A 20,000-nucleotide genomic window follows, 5' to 3' on the forward strand; every position below is an offset into this window, starting at 1 on the left:
GCATTTAAGGTAGGAGGAGGTAGGAGGGAGAGAGAAGCAGAAGGTGAGATGTTGACCCACACTGTCGTCTTACCCTTCTTCCTGGATTTAGCAATGACATCAGCAGCTGATTTACTCATCACCTTGGTGATATACAGAGGACAGTTGGCCTGTTTGGCGATGGTTATCGCCCGATACACCGCCTCCGTCTCCACCTGGTGGAATATTATAATGTAGAATAAATATGATGGTTACCGCCAGATACACCACTTCTGTCTCCTAGTAGAATATTATTGAAATACAACAGTAGACATAAGGTGTGTGTGTGTGTGTGTACCTCCTCAGGGTGAGACAGAACATGACCTTCAGGTCCAGTGATGCCGAGTGTGAGAAATTTCTTCTGCTCCTGAAACACAAACCAGTTAACCAGTAAACCAGTAAACCAGTAAACCAGTTAACCAGTAAACCAGTGAGCGAGGGCGGCAGGCTCACTGGTTTACCCGCATCATGACGCTCCTCCCCTCGGCTCTAACAGCTGAAGTGTGGAGGGCGGCGGTCTCAGTCATATGAACCAACCCCACGCCCAAGACGGCATGGGGGGGGGGCATGCTTTGCTCTCCTGCCATTCCCAGAATGCCAGTGAGCCTACCCATCAGGGCAGGGAGGGGGCGGTCCTTGTACGGGGGAAAACACACAGCGCGCCGACAGCCCACGCTCCCCGGGGGGCGGCTCGCACACTTATCTAGCTAGAGGTTCTGCGTTAACCAGTTGTTTAGCTAGCTGGAGGTTCTGGGTTGCTAGGTAACCAGATGAAGACTCTAACTGATGAACAGGAAATGGAATGTAAATGAGGCAAATGGAGAACTGTGATTGGATGTGGTTGAGGGTTCGACACTCTGGGCGGTCTGGTCTGACTAATCCCTCATTGGTTACCTCATCAATGATGTCACCATTCTCAGCGTGGACCTGGGCGATCGCTCCCAGATCCCTGAGGACCCCGAACGCCTCGTACAGCTAGAACAGTAGAACATAGAATAGATCCTATTGTAGTATATTACACATTAAAACATATCATATATATATCATTCTATCATTCAGCTTTAACACAAACAGAATAGTTCTTACTTATTAGATGTAGTATATACTCTATATAGCTGGGAGACAACATGAATTATAGAGTTATGGTTTGTCTAGATGTAGTTCAGCTCAAAGACAGAAGAGCTATTATTAATGTTTCATTTCCTTATAACACAGCTACTATATATTTTATCTAGCTATAACTATAATACAAATGTATTTATAAATTGTAGCTATTTATTATTATATCTATCTATTACGCTGTTATAAATTAATTATATAGTATAGGTAGCTTTAAATCAGCTACAATAAACTATATTTATTGTAATTATAACCCATATAACTCAAACAGAGATGAATGATAAATGACATAATATACTACTACTACTACTACTACTACTACTACTACTAATAATAATAAATAAAGTTTTTGTCCACCTGAGAGTCGGAGCTCTGATATTTGTCTTTATAAGCCATGAAGAGCAGGAAGGAATTCACTCCTGGAAGAGGAAATACTTCATTAACAACACAGTAGTACACACAGTACTGCAACAACATAGTACACCTGGACCAGTGCACATAGTAACTGTGTGTGTGTGTGTGTGTGTCAGCACAGCCTGTCAGGGTGGTTCAGACATCAACGTCTATTTGACCTGAATATGTCATCTCTACACACACACATGCACACCCCCCCCCCCCCCCACACACACACACACACACACACCTTTGTCTTTGACCAGGCTCTCCACCTCCTCGTACAGCCCCTCATGCCAGCGGGTGATATCCATGTGCAGAGAGTAGTCGCAGCACGCCCTCTGGTCCGCCACGTCCCTCCACTGCTCATACGCTGCCAGTAAACTACTTCCTGGTTCTGGTACCACATGGTCAACTGGAGACATAATGAGAACAATAATAATGATAAATCAGTAGTCCATCCAGCTCATCCTGCTAGGCATGCTGGGATACCTCTCCCCGAGGCCTCCAGTGGGCTCCTGTAGCTGTGTCCCATTTCCGGGTCCGCCTCCTTCGAAGGACGCGGTCCACGTAGGTGTGGCCTACGGAAGAGCGAAGGCTAGGCTAGACCTGCGCCAACTGCCCAAAATGGGATGGTCTACAGAGGATTCCCTTCTACGTCATAGCGAGTTCCCGCCCCTACGCTCCAGACAATAAACAGCAGTAAATACCGGCCGCTCGCTACGCATACAAATCGCTGAAGATGGAGTTGAGCGACCTAACTATGGTTTTAGTTATTTATTTAATTTATCTGATAGTGGAGGAAATGGAGAGACTGGCAGTGAACCGCCAGGCTCGGCGTCGGTTGGTTTACCTGAGGATGAGCTCCTCAGGAGACCGTGGCCAGGTAAGGAAGCTAGATAAATCAAGTGTTAGGCTATTTAAAGTTTTATGCATAACAGCCAACTTGTAGCTAGCTGCTGTGTGGCAGTTTCCACTAAACCTAGGTAATGTAATGTTACACTAGAAAATGTTTTAGTTTAGTTGTAGTCATGGTTTAGTAACATTCAAGTAATAATTCTAGTCATTAATCAAATACAGTAGTAGGCCTATTGAACAATAGCACAGTAGACCAAATACTGGTTGACAATCAGAAAATCACTGAGGTAGTTTTTTATCTCTGTCAGTCACCACATAAAATATGTGTATACTGTATACTGTACTGTACTGTATAGTATACTGTATACAGTATACTGTATATGTATACAGTACATATATGTATATATGTGTGTATATATTCTATATATACACATTGGAGACAGACATATGTATATGTATTTGATGTGGTGACACAGACTTGATTATGATTGTGACAACTAGTATTTGGGCTACTGTGCTGTTGTTCAATAGGCCTACTACTGTAGGCTATTTGATTAATGACTAGAATGTACATGTAATGTAGGAAAAACAAAATCTACTACCTTGAAGAAACAATTTCTTTAGTAACTGTCAAGATGGGTATCACTAATTTTATATGAACTCTCCACAATTTAACATGATTTATTTGATAACGTTGATACTTTTCTTCCAATGCAGAGACCCCAGTACTGCAGGATAAACCTGTCAGTGCCTGTGCTGGAGAGTTTTTTAACAATCATGACACCCGTCCAGATTTCCGGCTGAGTCGGGAAGCCCTGGCAGTCCTGCTTGACCTGCTCAGCCAGGACCGGCGTCATGGATGGGGTGCCACAATTGAAACCCTGGTGTTCCTCTTCTGGCTGTCAAGTGGGGCATCATATCGGGTGGTCTCCAGAGTGTTTGGGATGCCCCGTTCCACTGTCCACCGCATCGTCCACAGAGTGACAGAAGAGGTTGTGGCGATCAGGCACAGGGTCATCCACTTCCTGAGGACTCCGGAAGACCTTGAAGCTGTGTGTCATGGGTTTGCAGGGCTGGCAAGACACCAGGCATTCCGGAGGGCTGTGGGAGCAATCGACGGCTGCCATGTCCGCATCAAGCCACCGGGCGGCCCCGATGGTCAGTGCTACAGAAACAGGAAACTGTTTCCCTCCATCATCCTTCAAGCTGTGTGTGACCATCGGGGTCGCTTCATCGACACCTATGTGGGCTGGCCTGGGTCAGTTCATGACTCCAGGGTGCTCCGCCACAGCCCACTGTACCAGAGGGCTGTATGTCCTCCTCCAGGGAACTTCCTCCTTGCAGATGGGGGGTACCCTTGCCTCCAACACCCACTCCCCCTCATCACCCCCTACAAGAGGCCTGTACAAGGTGTGGCAGCCCAGCGCTTCAACGCACACCACTCCAGGGCACGTTCTATTATAGAACGTGCCTTTGGAATGATGAAGACCAGGTTCCGGGCCATCTTCTTGCAAGCGCTGGAGGTCAAGCCCACCTTTGTACCTCAGGTAAGTCATTACTCTGTGATGTTTTTTTTCTATAATTACATAAATAAATCTAGATAAACAAATCTAACAATAGTGTATCTTTTTGTTGTCTAATAATTTGTTTCAGGTGATAACAGCATGTGCCGTCCTCCACAACATCTGCCTCGGGGCTGGCGATGTCATGGCACCAGAGGATGAGCCTGAGGAAGATGGGGATGAGGATGAGAGTGAGGAGTTGGAGGCAGCAAGTGGTGCTCCCTGGCGCAGCCAGCTGTGTGCGGAGGTGTCCACCCTGGAGGAGGTGCCCCCTGACCACAACTATTTTCAGTAGGCAAGTTAAAGCACAAAACTATTATATTCCATCCTCCAGTGAATCAGGGCAGGGATGCACAGCTATGTCTTATCTAAATTAGCAGAACTCAGTTGTTATTCCTACTTTGCCCTGTACACCAATGGTTTACTTACAAAACCTTGTAGTAATTGTATTCTACCAACTGAGTAGTAACTGTATTTTGCCAATTGGGACAGACATCCCTGCCCTGATTCCCCTGTTTAACACCTAGACCTCATTTTAACTACAATATGATTGGTGGAGATAATCATATCACATCTGAGATGCAGTATTTTAAGAAAGTTTGGTCATTTAGGGAGGGTCATGAGGTCACTGTTTGTTTGTTTGTGTATTTGAAGGACTATAAAGCTGAACAGCAGCACAATATATGGCATATTCTTACATGGCAGTTAAGGTTGTATTTTGTATAGCACTGAGTGTCTCCTCTTATTCTTGTCCCTTTCAGAAACATCTTGGAGACATGGCAGCCGTCGATTGCAGCATACCAGCCCTGCAAACCCATCTCACTCCTTGGACGATGTGGTGGACAGCCCAGAGGCATCCCAAACTCTTCTGGAGACCACCCCAAATGATGTCCCGCTGACAGAGGGAGAAACACCAGGGTAACTGTTGTGGCAGTCCATCCATGTCGTCGGTTATTAGTCAAGCAGCACCATCAGACTCCCTGCTCAGCTGACCACCTAAAAATTTAGTGTTGTTTGTTTTTTGAAACATTTTTAAAATCAGTTCTTTCCAGGCCATTTTGTTGCCAGTTTGTTAATTGTTCAGTATTTTTATCACACATTTTTATTAGTTCACTGTTCCTATTTACCAATCTATACATATGGCCTTAGTTCAATGTTCACTGTTCCTATTTACCAATCTATACATATGGCCTTAGTTCAATGTTCACTGTTCCTATTTACCAATCTATACATATGGCCTTAGTTCAATGTTCACTGTTCCTATTTACCAATCTATACATATGACCTTAGTTTGATGTTCACTGTGCCTTTTGACATTCCAATTTGCATCAATTGCATGTTGTGCTGTGTAAATAAAATAAACAATTTATTTTAAATAAAATATTTATTTATCAACAGAATTCATAATTTTTTTTGTTCATTGTTTGTCAACTAATTTTTCGAGAATTGCAAACAATCGATCAGCTCTCGCCCTACTCTCCTCTGCCCGCTTTTCCTCTGCCTCCCTCTGGAACCGCATGTCCTCCCTAACAAGCTCCAGCAGCTCATCATCAGCCCTCCTAGCCCGCTTTGCTGGCCCTGGCTCAGATGCTCCTGCCTCAGTCCCTGCCTCTCCTTCCTCCTCCTGCTCCTCCACTGCTGCACTTGGCCCTGGTTTGTCCTCTTGGATAGAGGCAATGAGAACGGGGGGGGAAATGGAGTGCCTCTGTCCCAGCACCTCATCCATGGGGACAAACCAGGGCCAAGTAGCAGCAGTGGGTTTTCCACCACTGACTCCCTCTCCTGACCCTGGACACTTGCAATCCTACAATAGAGGATAACATGACAGTCAAAAAAAAATGTCACAACTTCAAGGCACATTTACAATAATGTCTTTATTAACTTCCATGATTGTAACAATTATTATTACTTTCAAGTTACTATACAATGTGCAAAATGAGAAAGTGGTGTTTTACTTAACAACCATTTTTTTAGGCACTACAAATTTTGACAAAATATGTTTTCCAGTTGGTATGTGTTCTGATTAATTGTACAGCTCAATATAATCCCATGTCATTCTCTTTTTTTTGGACTTACCTTATGAACTGAGGTTGCAATGCATCCTCTACTGAAAGACTGATGATTTTTGGGGTTGAACTAAATTAATAGACTAAAACTTGGCTAAATAACTTCACAAGCAAATACTAAATACTAATACTAAAAAAACTCACTCATACTTACATACTTTCTAAGCATCATCAACAACCATTTCTTACAACCAGTCTATGCTACATACTTTATATTTCTTTTTGAGATTGTCCCACTTCTTTTTGGCCTGCAAGGGAGTCACCTTCCCTTCCAGGCCCATTTTCTCCAGGATGACCCTATAGCACACAGAGAGAAAACAAGTTAAAAAAAAAACATAGGAGGCGGATTATAAATCAGTTGTCAGCAAAACAAAGGTTTATGCCCCATCTACTGGCTATCTCGTGTGCTTTGTACAGGTAACTCATTATTACTGACTGATTATTCCACACTGTAGCCTATATTTATAAAGTTTCATTTGTTGCGAGGTATCAATATTGTATAGAAGCATCTAGCCAAGACAACTGCCGTTAACTACATTATAGCCTACTGCCCTACCTCCAGCCATAGCTGGCAGAGTTTTTGGCCCCAGTGAAGAGGCCGTCATTCTCCACCCTGAGACGGATGAATCGGCCCGTTTGTTCTCTGCTCCCTAAACACAGAAGCAAATATTTAAGCAGGTGACATTTTCGACATTGTAAGAGGACCAGCCGATAACAAGCACGGAGACTGGACCTCTGATAGCGAACAAGAGTAACCTAGGTTAGCTACCTAACGTAGCTGGATGGTTAGCTGGGCTGGTAACGTTAGTAGTTAAGCTAGTCATATAACTAACGGAAACTTTGGCGCCTGTGGAAACATACTACTTACTTTAATATTACACACTTAGCTTTTGGCAGTGAGTTTTAAACTAAAGAGAAAAGCGAAAACCAATAGAAAGCGAAACCAATACTCACATTTAAAGGTGAATTCCTCCGCTTCTGTGGACGTTCCTGCCGGGTTAGATGCCATTTTTTTACAGAAAAAATATCAACGAGCGACCGGCGCGCAATGAATTTTGGGATACCATGGGCCGCAAAGGATACACCGGTTCTGTCCTCCAAATTCGGCCAAAAGAAGGCTGCATTTCTCGGCCGCATATGCAGGAGCCTTTGGAATGGGACAGCCTTCATGACCCAGTATGACGTGTTCGGCCTCGAAATGCGGGCTTCGAAGGAGGCAGCCCCGGAAATGGGACACAGCTTGTGTAAAACTGTCAGTCAGTCAGAGGGGCGGAGCCTCTCGCCACGTTCTGCACCAGCTGCAACCGAGCCGCAGCAGCTTGGCTGAGGCAGGTGAAGGGTCAGGTCAGGTCAGGTCAGGTGAACTGGGTTAGGGTTGGTCAGGTCAGGTAAGGTGAACTGGGTCAGGTCAGGTGAACTGGGTTAGGGTTGGTCAGGTCAGGTCAGGTGAACTGGGTTAGGGTTGGTCAGGTCAGGTGAACTAGGTCAGGGTTGGTCAGGTCAGGTCAGGTGAACTGGGTCATGGTTGGTCAGGTCAGGTGAACTGGGTTAGGGTTGGTCAGGTCAGGTCAGGTGAACTGGGTTAGGGTTGGTCAGGTCAGGTCAGGTCAGGTGAACTGGGTCAGGGCTTGGTCAGGTCAGGTCAGGTGAACTGGGTTAGGGTTGGTCAGGTAAGGTCAGGTGAACTGGGTCATGGTTGGTCAGGTAAGGTCAGGTGAACTGGGTCAGGGTTGGTCAGGTCAGGTCAGGTGAACTGGGTTAGGGTTGGTCAGGTCAGGTCAGGTGAACTGGGTCAGGGTTGGTCAGTGCAGGTCAGGTGAACTGGGTTAAGGTTGGTCAGGTCAGGTCAGGTAAACTGGATTAGGGTTGGTCAGGTCAGGTGAACTGGGTCAGGGTTGGTCAGGTCAGGTCAGGTGAACTGGATTAGGGTTGGTCAGGTCAGGTAAACTGGGTTAGGGTTGGTCAGGTCAGGTCAGGTCAGGTGAACTGGATTAGGGTTGGTCAGGTCAGGTCAGGTAAACTGGGTTAGGGTTGGTCAGGTCAGGTCAGGTCAGGTGAACTGGGTTAGGGTTGGTCAGGTCAGGTGAACTGGATTAGGGTTGGTCAGGTCAGGTGAACTGGGTTAGGGTTGGTCAGGTCAGGTGAACTGGGTCAGGGTTGGTCAGGTCGGTTGAACTGGGTCAGGGTTGGTCAGGTCAGGTCAGGTGAACTGGGTCAGGTCAGGTCAGGTGAACTGGGTCAGGGTTGGTCAGGTCAGGTGAACTGGGTCAGGGTTGGTCAGGTCAGTTGAACTGGGTCAGGGTTGGTCAGGTAAGGTCAGGTGAACTGGGTCAGGTCAGGTGAACTGGGTCAGGGTTGGTCAGGTCAGGTGAACTGGGTCAGGGTTGGTCAGGTAAGGTCAGGTGAACTGGGTCAGCTCAGGTCAGGTGAACTGGGTTAGGGTTGGTCAGGTCAGGTCAGGTGAACTGGGTCAGGGTTGGTCAGGTAAGGTCAGGTGAACTGGGTCAGGTCAGGTCAGGTGAACTGGGTCAGGGTTGGTCAGGTAAGGTCAGGTGAACTGGGTCAGGTCAGGTCAGGTGAACTGGGTCAGGGTTGGTCAGGTAAGGTCAGTTGAACTGGGTCAGGTCAGGTCAGGTGAACTGGGTTAGGGTTGGTCAGGTGAACTGGGTCAGGTCAGGTCAGGTGAACTGGGTTAGGGTTGGTCAGGTAAGGTCAGGTGAACTGGGTCAGGTCAGGTCAGGGGAACTGGGTCAGGGTTGGTCAGGTCAGGTGAACTGGGTTAGTGCAGTAGTCCAGTTCTAAGTTGGAAGAACCAGGACTGAACCAGCTTGTTAACATGACGCTACTGCAGGAGGTCTCGATATCAGGGGCCAAGGGACCCAGACACTGATGGATCGTGTTAGCAGTGAGCTGCTAAGCATAGACTAAAGTCTGAGCCGCGGACAAATTAGTGACATTCTCATCCGTTATGTGAGGGCCTAGAATAAAAAACACTGAAGAGGAAGCAAAGATAATTTCATTGTTAAGGTGGATCGGACCCCAAGTTACATTCTGATGACAGAACCAGATTTTACAGCAAGATCCATATTGGTGGATAGAGGTTGTGAGCCTTGCCTACTGGGGTGTAGCCTGTCCCGGGCGGAGAGGGTCAGTCCAGAAAAGGCTCCACAGACTCCACAGACTGTACAGTACAAATGGACGCACACATATATGCACAATCAAGCACACACAGTTTGAGAGCTGTCAGAGCTGCATTACTAATCTTCATGAGTTAATGTGTCTCAACTATTTTTTTTTATACAAGAATCCATTTAATTTATGGGAGACTATAATAAAACATTGCTGTGTTTTGTTATACCTCTGGTGGGACAGTATGTACATTTCAGACTGGAGCTTTTGCTGATTCTTCCCCAAGTGCTAAAAAAAAAGGCAGTTGGTTCCTGAATATTCATGTAGTGCGATTTCAATACAGGCAGCGCCTCAGAGAGACAGTGGGACAAGGGACAGGGAGCACAGAGGAGGACAGACAACAGACAGGGATGGAGAGACAACAGACAGGGATGGGGAGACAACAGACAGGGATGGAGAGACAACAGACAGGGATGGGGAGACAACAGACAGGGATGGACGACAGGGACAGAGCCACAGATTTAGAAGATTCAAACATCACTGCGTTCACTAATCCAACTCAAGCTCATCCCAAGTTTATAGTTGTGCAGAAGCGAAAGTATGGTGTGTTGTCCTTAGAGAAGTGGTTTAAGGATTTCCCCGGGCTGCACTACAGTGCCTCTTTAAAGGGAGATTTATGCTTCCACTGCATCAAAGGCTTTTCAAAAGAGAAGGGACCTTTGCTAGAAAGGTACACCCTGCAGTTGTCAGCACAGGATTTACAAATTGGAAGGCTGCTGAGAAGTTTGCAGCTCATGCTAAAAGTCACTCCCACTGCCATGCAGTCACAGTGATTGGACATAAAACAGTGGACTCACAACTAAGCTCAGCTGTAGCCAGACAACAAGAGGAGACAAGACTTTGTTTACTGAGCATTGTAGGTTCTGTCAAGTACTGAGTCCAACAGGGTGAGGCTTTAAGAGGCCGTCTAGAAGAGGATGGAAACCTGCACCAACTTCTGAAAGACAAAGCACAAGACGGCACAGTCCTTCACAAGTTTTTGTATGAAGACCTAATTGGGTAAAGACCTTCGAGTCTACCTGTGCGAGTCCACTGAGCAAGGACACACATAAGCTACTCTCATTTTACTCTCTTGGCCTCCCTTCGCACTCACCATGTGCTATCAATATATCCCTGTCATCCACGGCAACCGCAAAAAACGCATCAGTCATAAAAGACAGCGCAATCCTGAGAACCACTACTCTCTCAGAAAAGCCTCAGCTACTTCCTCTGCTTTTTCCTTTGGCTTATGGAATTGTCAGTCTGCTGTAAATAAAACAGAATTTATCCAAGCACTTGCAAACCTATCCGACATTCAGGTCCTAGCCCTGACCGAAACCTGGATCCGTCCAGAGAACACAGCCACACCAGCTGCGCTTTCAGCTGACTCCACTTTCTCCCACACACCCCGTTCCGTTGGGCGTGGAGGTGGCACAGGGGCCCTTATTTCCAAAGACTGGAAATTCACTAAACTTTCTCCTCTAAGCAATAACTCATCCTTTGAATACCAGGCAATCATGGTTACCGCTCCTGTCAAACTATTTGTGGTTATCATATATCACCCTCCAGGGCTACTGGGGAACTTTGTTGTTGAACTGGACATGCTACTCTCAGCCATTCCTGAAGATGGCACCCCACTGATTGTCATGGGGGACATGAATCTCTATCTTGACAAACCCCAAGCGGCTAACTTCCTTACACTACTGTCCTCATTTGACCTCAAACTGGTCTCCACCGCTCCCACACACAAAGCGGGCGATACACTCGATCTGATTTTGACTCAAAACTGTTCCACGGCAAATCTGACTGTCACTCCCCTACATCTGTCAGACCACTTCTTTGTTCAATTCATGGTCTCCTTGCCGGAACATCCTCACGTTCTGCCGCAAATGGTCTCCTTCAGACGGAACCTCCGGTCCCTCACACCGGCTCGGCTCTCCGATGAGGTCACGGCTACCATGCCCCCTCATAATGAGTTCTCCTCACTCCATGTCAATGAGGCTACAGACACACTCTGCTCCTCACTAGCTGTCTCTCTAGACAATCTCTGCCCACTCTCATCTAAACCTGCTCGTAAAACCCCCACTAGCCCATGGCTCACCAGTGTCATCAAAGAGCAACGGGCTCAGAGCAGCGGAGAGAAAATGGCGCAAATCCAGTGATCCCACTGACCTCACTGACTATCAAACTCTCTTATCGGCATTCTCCTCCCATCTAAAAAATGCCAAGACCACTTACTATCAGGATAAAATCAGCAGCGCCAAGGACGCTCGCAAATTATTTTCAGCTTTTAACTCACTCCTCAAATCTCCACCACCTCCACCCTCAAGTTTGCTCACGGCTGACCTCTTTGCATCCTTCTTTACTGATAAGGTTTCTACCATCAGTAATCAGTTCTCTGAGCCTGACCAACTCAGTCTGCTGCCACCAGCTAACAGGACCTCACTCCTGTCCTTTTCCCATCTCACTGAAGAGCAAGTCTCCAAACTACTACTTGACTCTCGCCCCACTACCTGTCCGTTGGACCCCATACCCTCCAACCTCCTGCAGGCCATCTCTCCCACACTTATCCCTGCAGTCACGCACATCATCAACTCCTCACTCTCAGCGGGTGTGTTCCCCACTGCTTTTAAGCAAGCCCGGGTTACCCCGCTACTAAAGAAACCTACACTCAACCCATCTCAGGTTGATAATTACAGGCCGGTTTCACCACTCACCTTTCTTTCCAAAACACTTGAGCGGGCGGTCTTTAATCAAGTCTCTGAATTCCTTTCTGAGAACCGCCTGTATGATCCCAACCAGTCTGGCTTCAAACGCGGACACTCTACCGAGACTGCGCTCTTGTCTGTAGTAGAAACACTGCGATCAGCTGGAGCTGCCGGTCAGTCCTCTGTCCTACTGCTACTTGACCTATCGGCCGCCTTTGACACGGTGAACCACCAAATCCTCCTCTCCACACTGAGCTCGGCTTCTCAGGATCTACCCTCTGCTGGTTTGAGTCCTACCTCTCAGGGAGATCCTTCAGAGTGTCTTGGAGAGGGGAAGTGTCTAAATCCCACTACTTGTCCACAGGGGTACCTCAAGGGTCAGTGCTTGGACCCCTTCTCTTTTCATTATACACCACCTCACTGGGTGCAGTGATCCGCTCACATGGCTTCTCTTATCATTCATATGCTGACGATACCCAGCTCCTCCTGTCATTCCCGCCAGACGACCCCACAGTCTCGGCGCGGATATCGGCACGCCTCGCCGACATCTCGGCTTGGATGAAGGAACACCACCTTCAGCTTAACTTCTCAAAGACTGAGCTCCTTGTCATCCCAGCCAGTCCCTCTATACAACAACAAATCAGTATCCAGCTCGAATCAACTGAGCTCATACCCACAAAGTCTGCCAGAAACTTGGGTGCCATGATTGATGACCAGCTAACCTTCAAGGAGCATGTGACTTCTGTTGCTCGGTCATGCCGATTTGCTCTATACAATATCAGGAAGATCAGACTCTACCTGTCTGAGCATGCAGCACAACTCCTGGTACAGGCTCTTATAATATCACGCCTTGACTACTGCAACTCCTTACTGGCAGGGCTCCCGGCCTGTACTTTCAAACCTCTGCAGATGATCCAGAACGCGGTGGCACATCTGGTCTTCAACCAGCCCAAAAGAGCACATGTCACTCCGCTATTCATATCCCTCCACTGGCTCCCAGTTGCTGCCCGCATCAAGTTCAAGTCCTTGATGCTCGCCTACAAAACAATAACCAAAACGGCTCCGACCTACCTGAACTCCCTCATTCAGGTCTACGCTCCCTCCCGCTCACTACGCTCTGCCATGGAGCGGCGCCTGGTGCTGCCACCACAGCAAGGCCCTAAGTCTCTAGCCAGACTCTTCTCTTCTGTGGTTCCCCGGTGGTGGAACGAGTTGCCAAACTCCATTCGATCCGCAGAATCCCTCTCTATCCTTAAGAAAAGGCTAAAGACCCAGCTCTTTAGCGAATACCTCCTTTCATAAAAAATTAAAAAATAAAAAAATAAAATTTTTTGATGCACTCTATGCATTACCTCATAGCACTACCTTGTAGCACTCCCTCGTAGCACCTATGTCCTGTTGGACCAGAACTTAGCTTGTTGCACTGTCTCGTAGCACCTTTGTCCTGTTGGACCAGAACTTAGCTCTATAGCACTTACTCTCGTTGTTCTCTCCTATCTAGAAACTTGCTTGTGTTGTATGCAAATCTCATGTGTAAGTCGCTTTGGATAAAAGCGTCTGCCAAATGTGAAATTGTAAATTGTACAAGTGGTTGGAGACCCGCAAACACGATTACACTAGTCCTAAAATGCAAAATGACACACTTTGCATAATGAGCAATGAAATTGTCAGAGGAATAGCTGATTCCATAAAATCTTTTTCTATCACACAATTTTCCATTGTTATAGATGGAACATAAGACCTATCAGGGCAGGAGCAATAATCTAAGATATGTAGATCACAACCTGATTCCCCATGAAGAATTCATCGGCAAGTGTTCTGTATCTGAAACTACAGGAGAGAGTATTGCGAAAATGGCAAAAGATGTGCTTTGTCGATTAAACCTACCACTGTCTGCACTGCGAGGCCAAACGTGACGGGTCGCTAATATGTCAGGAAAGTACTCGAGTGCACAAGCTCTGATAAAGAAAGAACAGCCTTGGCTATGTATGTTCACTGTGGTGCACATTGTGTGAATTTGATAACACAGAAGGCGTGTACATGTTCTGTTGAGATGCCCTTGATTGGGTCCATCAATTGGGAATTTTGTGTGGACAGTCAGGCAACTATAAAGAAATGTTCAGTCAGATAGCCACAGCAGATCATGGGTTCTCAAAGACCCTCAAGCCACTCTGCCAAACGAGATGGACAGCGAGACGTAGTGCCATCAAGTCATGAGAGAGGAGAGAACCGAGTCGGTACGACTCGGTCCTCTAGTCTGGAGGTGATGGCAGAAAATAACTCCCACAGCAGCCACTGCTAATGGCTTGCTCCAACAGTTCAGGAAAAGAAAAACAGTCTTGGGTCTCTCTGGCAGGAGCAGTGATTGGAGAACTGGAGTGCCTCAACACATCTCTCCAAAGGAGAACAGAAACAGTCTCTGGCATGAAGGCGCCACTGAGTGTGTCCAATCCACTCTGAAACAGAAGAGACATGGGGGAACCTTCCAAACTCTGTTTGAGGAGGCAACTACCTTGATCGAGTTACTCGGGGTGGAACCCATTGAAATGCCAAAACAACACAAGCCGACTAAGTGCTTTACCAAAGGAAGTGGGTCCTATGTCAGAAAAATTCAAGTAGAGCACCACAGAAACGAGTTCTACAAAGTCCATGATGTGGTAGAAACACAGTTCAATGAGCGACTTCAGCAGGATGGTCTCCTGACCCTCCAAAAACTGGAGAACACTTTGCTCACTGGACAGATCGATTCTGCTGTACATTTGTATCCTGAGAACAAGGAGACTTTCTGAACTGTTGGTTTGATCAACTGTTAACAAATCTTGTGATATCATGTTTCATTTATTGATCAGTAGTTTAAGTATTTTCCACCTAAAATTCACCAGAAATTATCATTTCACAAAAGAGTCTCCCGGGGGGGCTATGCCCCCAGACCCCCCCAGACGGTTGGTGTTCTCGGGGTCTGTGCATCTCAACCCCCCAATGTTCAAACCAGAGTTACGCCCTTGTTGGCAACAATGGCTGCTTATTGCTAAAGAATCAAGAATAAAGAAGATCAAGAAAAAAATAAAAAATAATGGCTGGTAGAAGTCTTAATAATATTTTAAATATAATATTTTAATAATAATCTTACTGATCATGGTGGTTCCTCCAGCCACAGCGGCTCTGGTTCCCTGGTAGAAGTCGTCTTGTGGATTCATTCCCTTCTGCGGAGCGTGGAGGTTGGTGTTGGCGTCGATCCCTCCGGGGACGACCAGGTGACCGTAGGCGTCGACCGTCTTCACCCCACTGGGAACGATCAGGTTCTCTCCTATCTGTCTGTTAGGTAAACAGACAATGTTATTAATAATATTATTAATAATATTATTGATATCTAGCAGTCCTGCCTGAGTCCTAATAGAGATGGGTGTAACCCAAGGATTATTTTGAGTTTTACATTCCCAGCTATTCAACTGGAGCTTCCAACATTTACCAGTGGTGGACTGGTTCTACTGGTCAGCTCCCAGTAGAAATCAGTAGAAGACTGTGTTTTACTGGTCAGCTCCCAGTAGAAACCAGTAGAGACTGTGTTGTACTGGTCAGCTCCCAGTAGAGACTGTGTTGTATTGGTCAGCTCCCAGTAGAAACCAGTAGAGACTGTGTTGTACTGGTCAGCTACTGGTCTCTGTAAGCTTTATTTATCCAGATAAGTTGACAGACAGACAGACAAACTGGAGGGTGTGTGAGGAGAGAGACTGTTATTAATAACAACAACAACAACAACAACAATAATAATATTAATAATTACTTGATGGTTCCATCCTCGATGTAGATGTCGGCGTAGAACGACTGGTCGTCATTGACGATCTTTCCTCCTTTGATGACCAGACGGTCGCCCTGGAAACAGACAACAAGCTGCTTCAGCTGGTACTCACTGCATCTCCATCAACAACTTCTAATCCGACAGGCCGTCCCCCACGGTGTCCCCCAAGGTTTCATTGCTACGCCGACGACACCCAGCTCTACATCTCCACCAAAACCATCACTCTTGCCATTCTCTCCATCCTCACAAACTGTCTCACTGAAATAAAAACCTGGATGAAAAGCAGCTTCCTCACGATCAACTGCAATAAATCAGAAATCATCATCATCACCCCTAAATCCCTCCTTCCCTCCTCCCAGGACTTCTCACTCAACATCGATGGTCACACAGTCAAAGCTTCCCCCCAGTCCTAAACCTTGGTGTCACTTTGGATCCCATCCTCTCCTTCAAGTCACACATCAACATCATCACCAAAACGTCCTTTTTCCATCTCTGCATATCGCTCGACTTCGACCCACCCTCTCCTTCTCAGCTGCTGAAACTCTCATCCACACATCCATAACCTCCAGACTGGACTGAAGCAGCCTCCTGCCTGGCCGGCCTCCCTCCCTCCCTCCCTCCCTCCATCCATCCTCCCAACACTGCGATTCGTTCAGAACTCAGCTGCCGGCTGCTCACACACTCCCGCTCCACAGAACACATAACACCCGTCCTTCAACACCTTCACTGGCTCCCAGTACAGCACAGAATCCACGTCAAGATCCTCCTCATCATCCATCACCACACCCCCACCCGCCACCTCCGATCAGCTGATGCCGATCTCCTGACCCCCGTCACCAGGACCGAGCAGGACCCATCGCCCCTCTGGAACTCCCTCCCTCCACACATCAGAAACTCAGACTCACTGCCTTCATTCAAAATTAAATTCAAAACCCACCTTGCCTCTCCAGAACTGAAATGCTCATGTCATTATTTTATCATCTTCATTTATTATCATCACTTTTGTATCAATTGTTTTTATGTTTTTTATATATTTATTTTCTTTCTCTTTAGTGTCTTTAGTTCCATGTAAAGCGCTTACAAATAAAATATATTATTGTTCATTATTATAGTAAACCAGTCAGTCAGCCAGTGAATTACTTAAATCTCCAAATCCTCCACTGTCCAGAGTTTTATTTTGTGTCTTTCTGTCCATTCAAAGCTGTGTGTGTGGTGTCATGAACCAAAAACACTCTCAATCCATTTCTCCACGTTCATCTTCCAGCATCTCTCTGAGCCTTACCAAGAACAGGCCATTTCTGTCTCCGTGTCTTTAAGGCTCATTAATATTAACGACCCTCCGTTCCCATTGGCTAACCGTTTCCAGAGTGAAACGTGAGACGCCGCGGCCCGGCGGCTACAGGTAGGGAAAACTCTCCGGTAATAAACAATGACAACCGCTCAACCGCTTTGAAAAAAACACTTTGTTAGTCTATTATTTCTTACAAAAATGATAATGAGCGAACCTTTGTGATGCCACAAAGTTACGGAAGTCCAAACGGCTCGTTTAGAGGCTCGCTGCACTAATATGGATTGTGTGGATTTAGTTTTGATACTTTCACCATGTTTAGATAGACCATCCAACTCCTTTATAATGTAGTTAGTCAGTCAGTCAGTCAGTAAACCAGTCAGTCAGCCTGGTGTATCAGCGCACACTGTTGGGGTTTTTAGTGCCTTGCTCAACAGCAGCTTGACAGTAAGAAGGAAGCCAACCAATCAGCTTTCAGAATATTTCTCTCTATCAACATGTAAATCCATTCGTGTTTCAGAAGCAGAGCGGACAAAGCGAGAGGAACAAGACAGAAGAGTCAGAACAATAAAATCTGGTGAAGACAATAAAAGTAATCTTTAAAAACTGAACATAAGAATTATATCAAGCTGTCTGTCTTTCTCCCTGTCTGTCTGCCTGTCTGTCTGTCTGTCTGTCTGCTCCCCTCTCCTAGGCTGAATGTGGGTCACAAGTACAGTACATAGAACACACACACACACACACACACACACACACACACTCACATACACGACACGTCTATTTAGTGGGATGATAGAAGAGAACAGCTATGTCCCAAAAACTAGACACACACACACACACATCTGTCTCTTCCTATCTCTCTCTTACTGTGACATCACATTAAAACAACATCTCTTGGTTAATGAGCTCTCTGAGTCTGAGATAACGAGTGCTGATTGGCTGAGACTGGAGCATGAGACAAAGCCAGGACTCGACCCAAAACCATCTTGATTAGGACTAGGATAAAAACCTGTCTCTATTACGACTAGGATATAAACCCGCCTCTATTGGGACTAGGATGTAAACCCTTTCTGTTAGGACTAGGATATAAACCTGTCTCTATAAGGACTAGGATATAAACCCGTCTCTATTGGGACTAGGATATAAACCCTTTCTATTAGGACTAGGATATAAACCCGTCTCTATAAGGACTAGGATATAAACCCGTCTCTATTGGGACTAAACCCGTCTCTATTGGGACTAGGATATAAACCCTTTCTATTAGGACTAGGATAAAAACCTGTCTCTATTACGACTAGGATATAAACCCGCCTCTATTGGGACTAGGATGTAAACCCGCCTCTATTGGGACTAGGATATAAACCCTTTCTATTAGGACTAGGATATAAACCCGTCTCTATAAGGACTAGGATATAAACCTGCTTCACCACAGCTTCACCTTTCCAGTCCAAAACAAACAACCTTATATCTGAAAAATAGAACAATGAACCAAAATTAGTTGGCAGCAAAATGAACTTGTGTCAATAAATAGACGAGTGTCATCCGCTTTCCTGGCTCAATTCCTACTTACCCAACAGAACACATTGAACGCACACATAAATATTATATCTGAACACTTTAAGTTAACTCTGGTGTACCACAGGGCTCTCTGCTGGGGCCTCTGCTTTTCTCCCTTTACATGCTACCTCTTGGTGAAATTCTGCAGCTACGGTATTAAATTTCACTGTTATGTGGACGATACTCAAATTTACAAACCGATTAGACCTGACAACCGACTATGCCTAATCGCTCTCACAAATTGGACGTCACAAAACTTCTTGCGACTAACTGCCAACAAAACTGAGATGCTAGTTGTTGGCCCAAAAACCCAACTGCCTCTTGTTGCAGACCTTGCTCTAAATTTTGGGGATTGCTTAATTACCCAGAGTCCCACAGTTAGAAACCTCGGCGTTACTTTTGACTCAGCCCTCTCATTCGATTAGATCACATTAAGGAAATCCCTAAGATAGCATTTTTCCACCTTCGTAATATCTTGAAAATTCGCTCCCTGCTAAATACGGCGGATGCTGAAACTTTAATACACGCTTTTGTTACATCAAGACTCGATTATTGTAATTTCTTACTCTCTGGCCGACCGAACTGCAGTATTAAAAAACTACAACTCGTGCAAAATGCTGCCGCCAGAATACTAACCAGAACTAGAAAATTTGACATTACTCCAATCCTGACCTCCCTTCACAAAGGGCTATTTAAATAAACAAACTTGAACTTGATAAATAGATGAGTGATAAACAGACAAAACTTCTCTTCACATTTTGTCTTTTAATGCAATGCATTTTGCTTGTTCTTTTATATGAATTTTATCTTTTTATCTGTCTTTTATCTGCCTTCTATTGATGTAAAGCACTTTGAGCTGCATGTTGTGTATTAAAGGTGCTATACAAATAAAGGTTATTATTATTATTATTATTATTACTTACAAAGTATCCATTGAACATATTTGAAGAATTAGAAATAAAATCAAATCTGAAAATACGAAGCCACAAAAACAAATGAAATCTCCAAATGAAAAATGTTTTGATGAGTGTGTATATTCTAGATTTCTATATTATCTGTGTGTGTATATTCTACATTTCTATAGTCTATGTTCTGTGTATATGTGTATATTCTACATTTCTATAGTCTATGTTCTGTGTATATTCTACATTTCTATATTCTATATTATTATCAAAGCAGAAACTGTGAAATCCAGTCCAGCATCATCAGGCTGAAAGATTATAAATTGTTTATAAATAAGAAAAAAGAGCGATCCATATCTGAAGAACTGGACAAATATAATTTTATATTATATCATTATTAAATGAATTAATGAGGATTAATATCATATAATGTAGATGTTCAAACAGACATTAATATATTTACTATCTGTATTTAAAGCAGACAGAAGACTGAATTTAATCAACTTCTTGATTCTTATGAATCTTTTAATCTCTTTGTGTCTATGTTTGTTTTTTTTCTTCT

At 45.3% G+C, this 20,000-nt stretch overlaps 1 protein-coding gene and 1 pseudogene across 1 annotated transcript in view; one reads left to right on the forward strand and one right to left on the reverse strand.

The window, feature by feature from the left end:
- Window positions 1-73: 73 nt before the first annotated feature.
- LOC139656940 (dihydropyrimidinase-related protein 4-like) overlaps window positions 74-20,000 on the reverse strand; it is a gene marked incomplete at its 3' end in the record, with an annotated part of 21,633 nt that continues 1,706 nt past the window's right edge. Inside the window, exons 2-8 of the mRNA XM_071534584.1 lie at window positions 15,677-15,765; window positions 15,023-15,207; window positions 1,781-1,945; window positions 1,495-1,556; window positions 913-993; window positions 317-385; window positions 74-194 (exon numbers count right to left, since the gene is read on the reverse strand). Of these exons, the coding sequence (XP_071390685.1) occupies window positions 74-194; window positions 317-385; window positions 913-993; window positions 1,495-1,556; window positions 1,781-1,945; window positions 15,023-15,207; window positions 15,677-15,765 (772 nt within the window). The remainder of the gene's footprint in view (window positions 195-316; window positions 386-912; window positions 994-1,494; window positions 1,557-1,780; window positions 1,946-15,022; window positions 15,208-15,676; window positions 15,766-20,000) is intronic.
- Window positions 2,336-4,838, forward strand: LOC139656938 (putative nuclease HARBI1; annotated as a pseudogene).

This window comes from Centroberyx affinis, unplaced genomic scaffold, assembly GCF_046629955.1.
Source record: "Centroberyx affinis isolate AG114_WGS23_722 - 3 ecotype Tasmania unplaced genomic scaffold, CSIRO-AGI_Caff_v1 ptg002584l_1, whole genome shotgun sequence".
NCBI classification, from domain to species: domain Eukaryota; kingdom Metazoa; phylum Chordata; class Actinopteri; order Beryciformes; family Berycidae; genus Centroberyx; species Centroberyx affinis.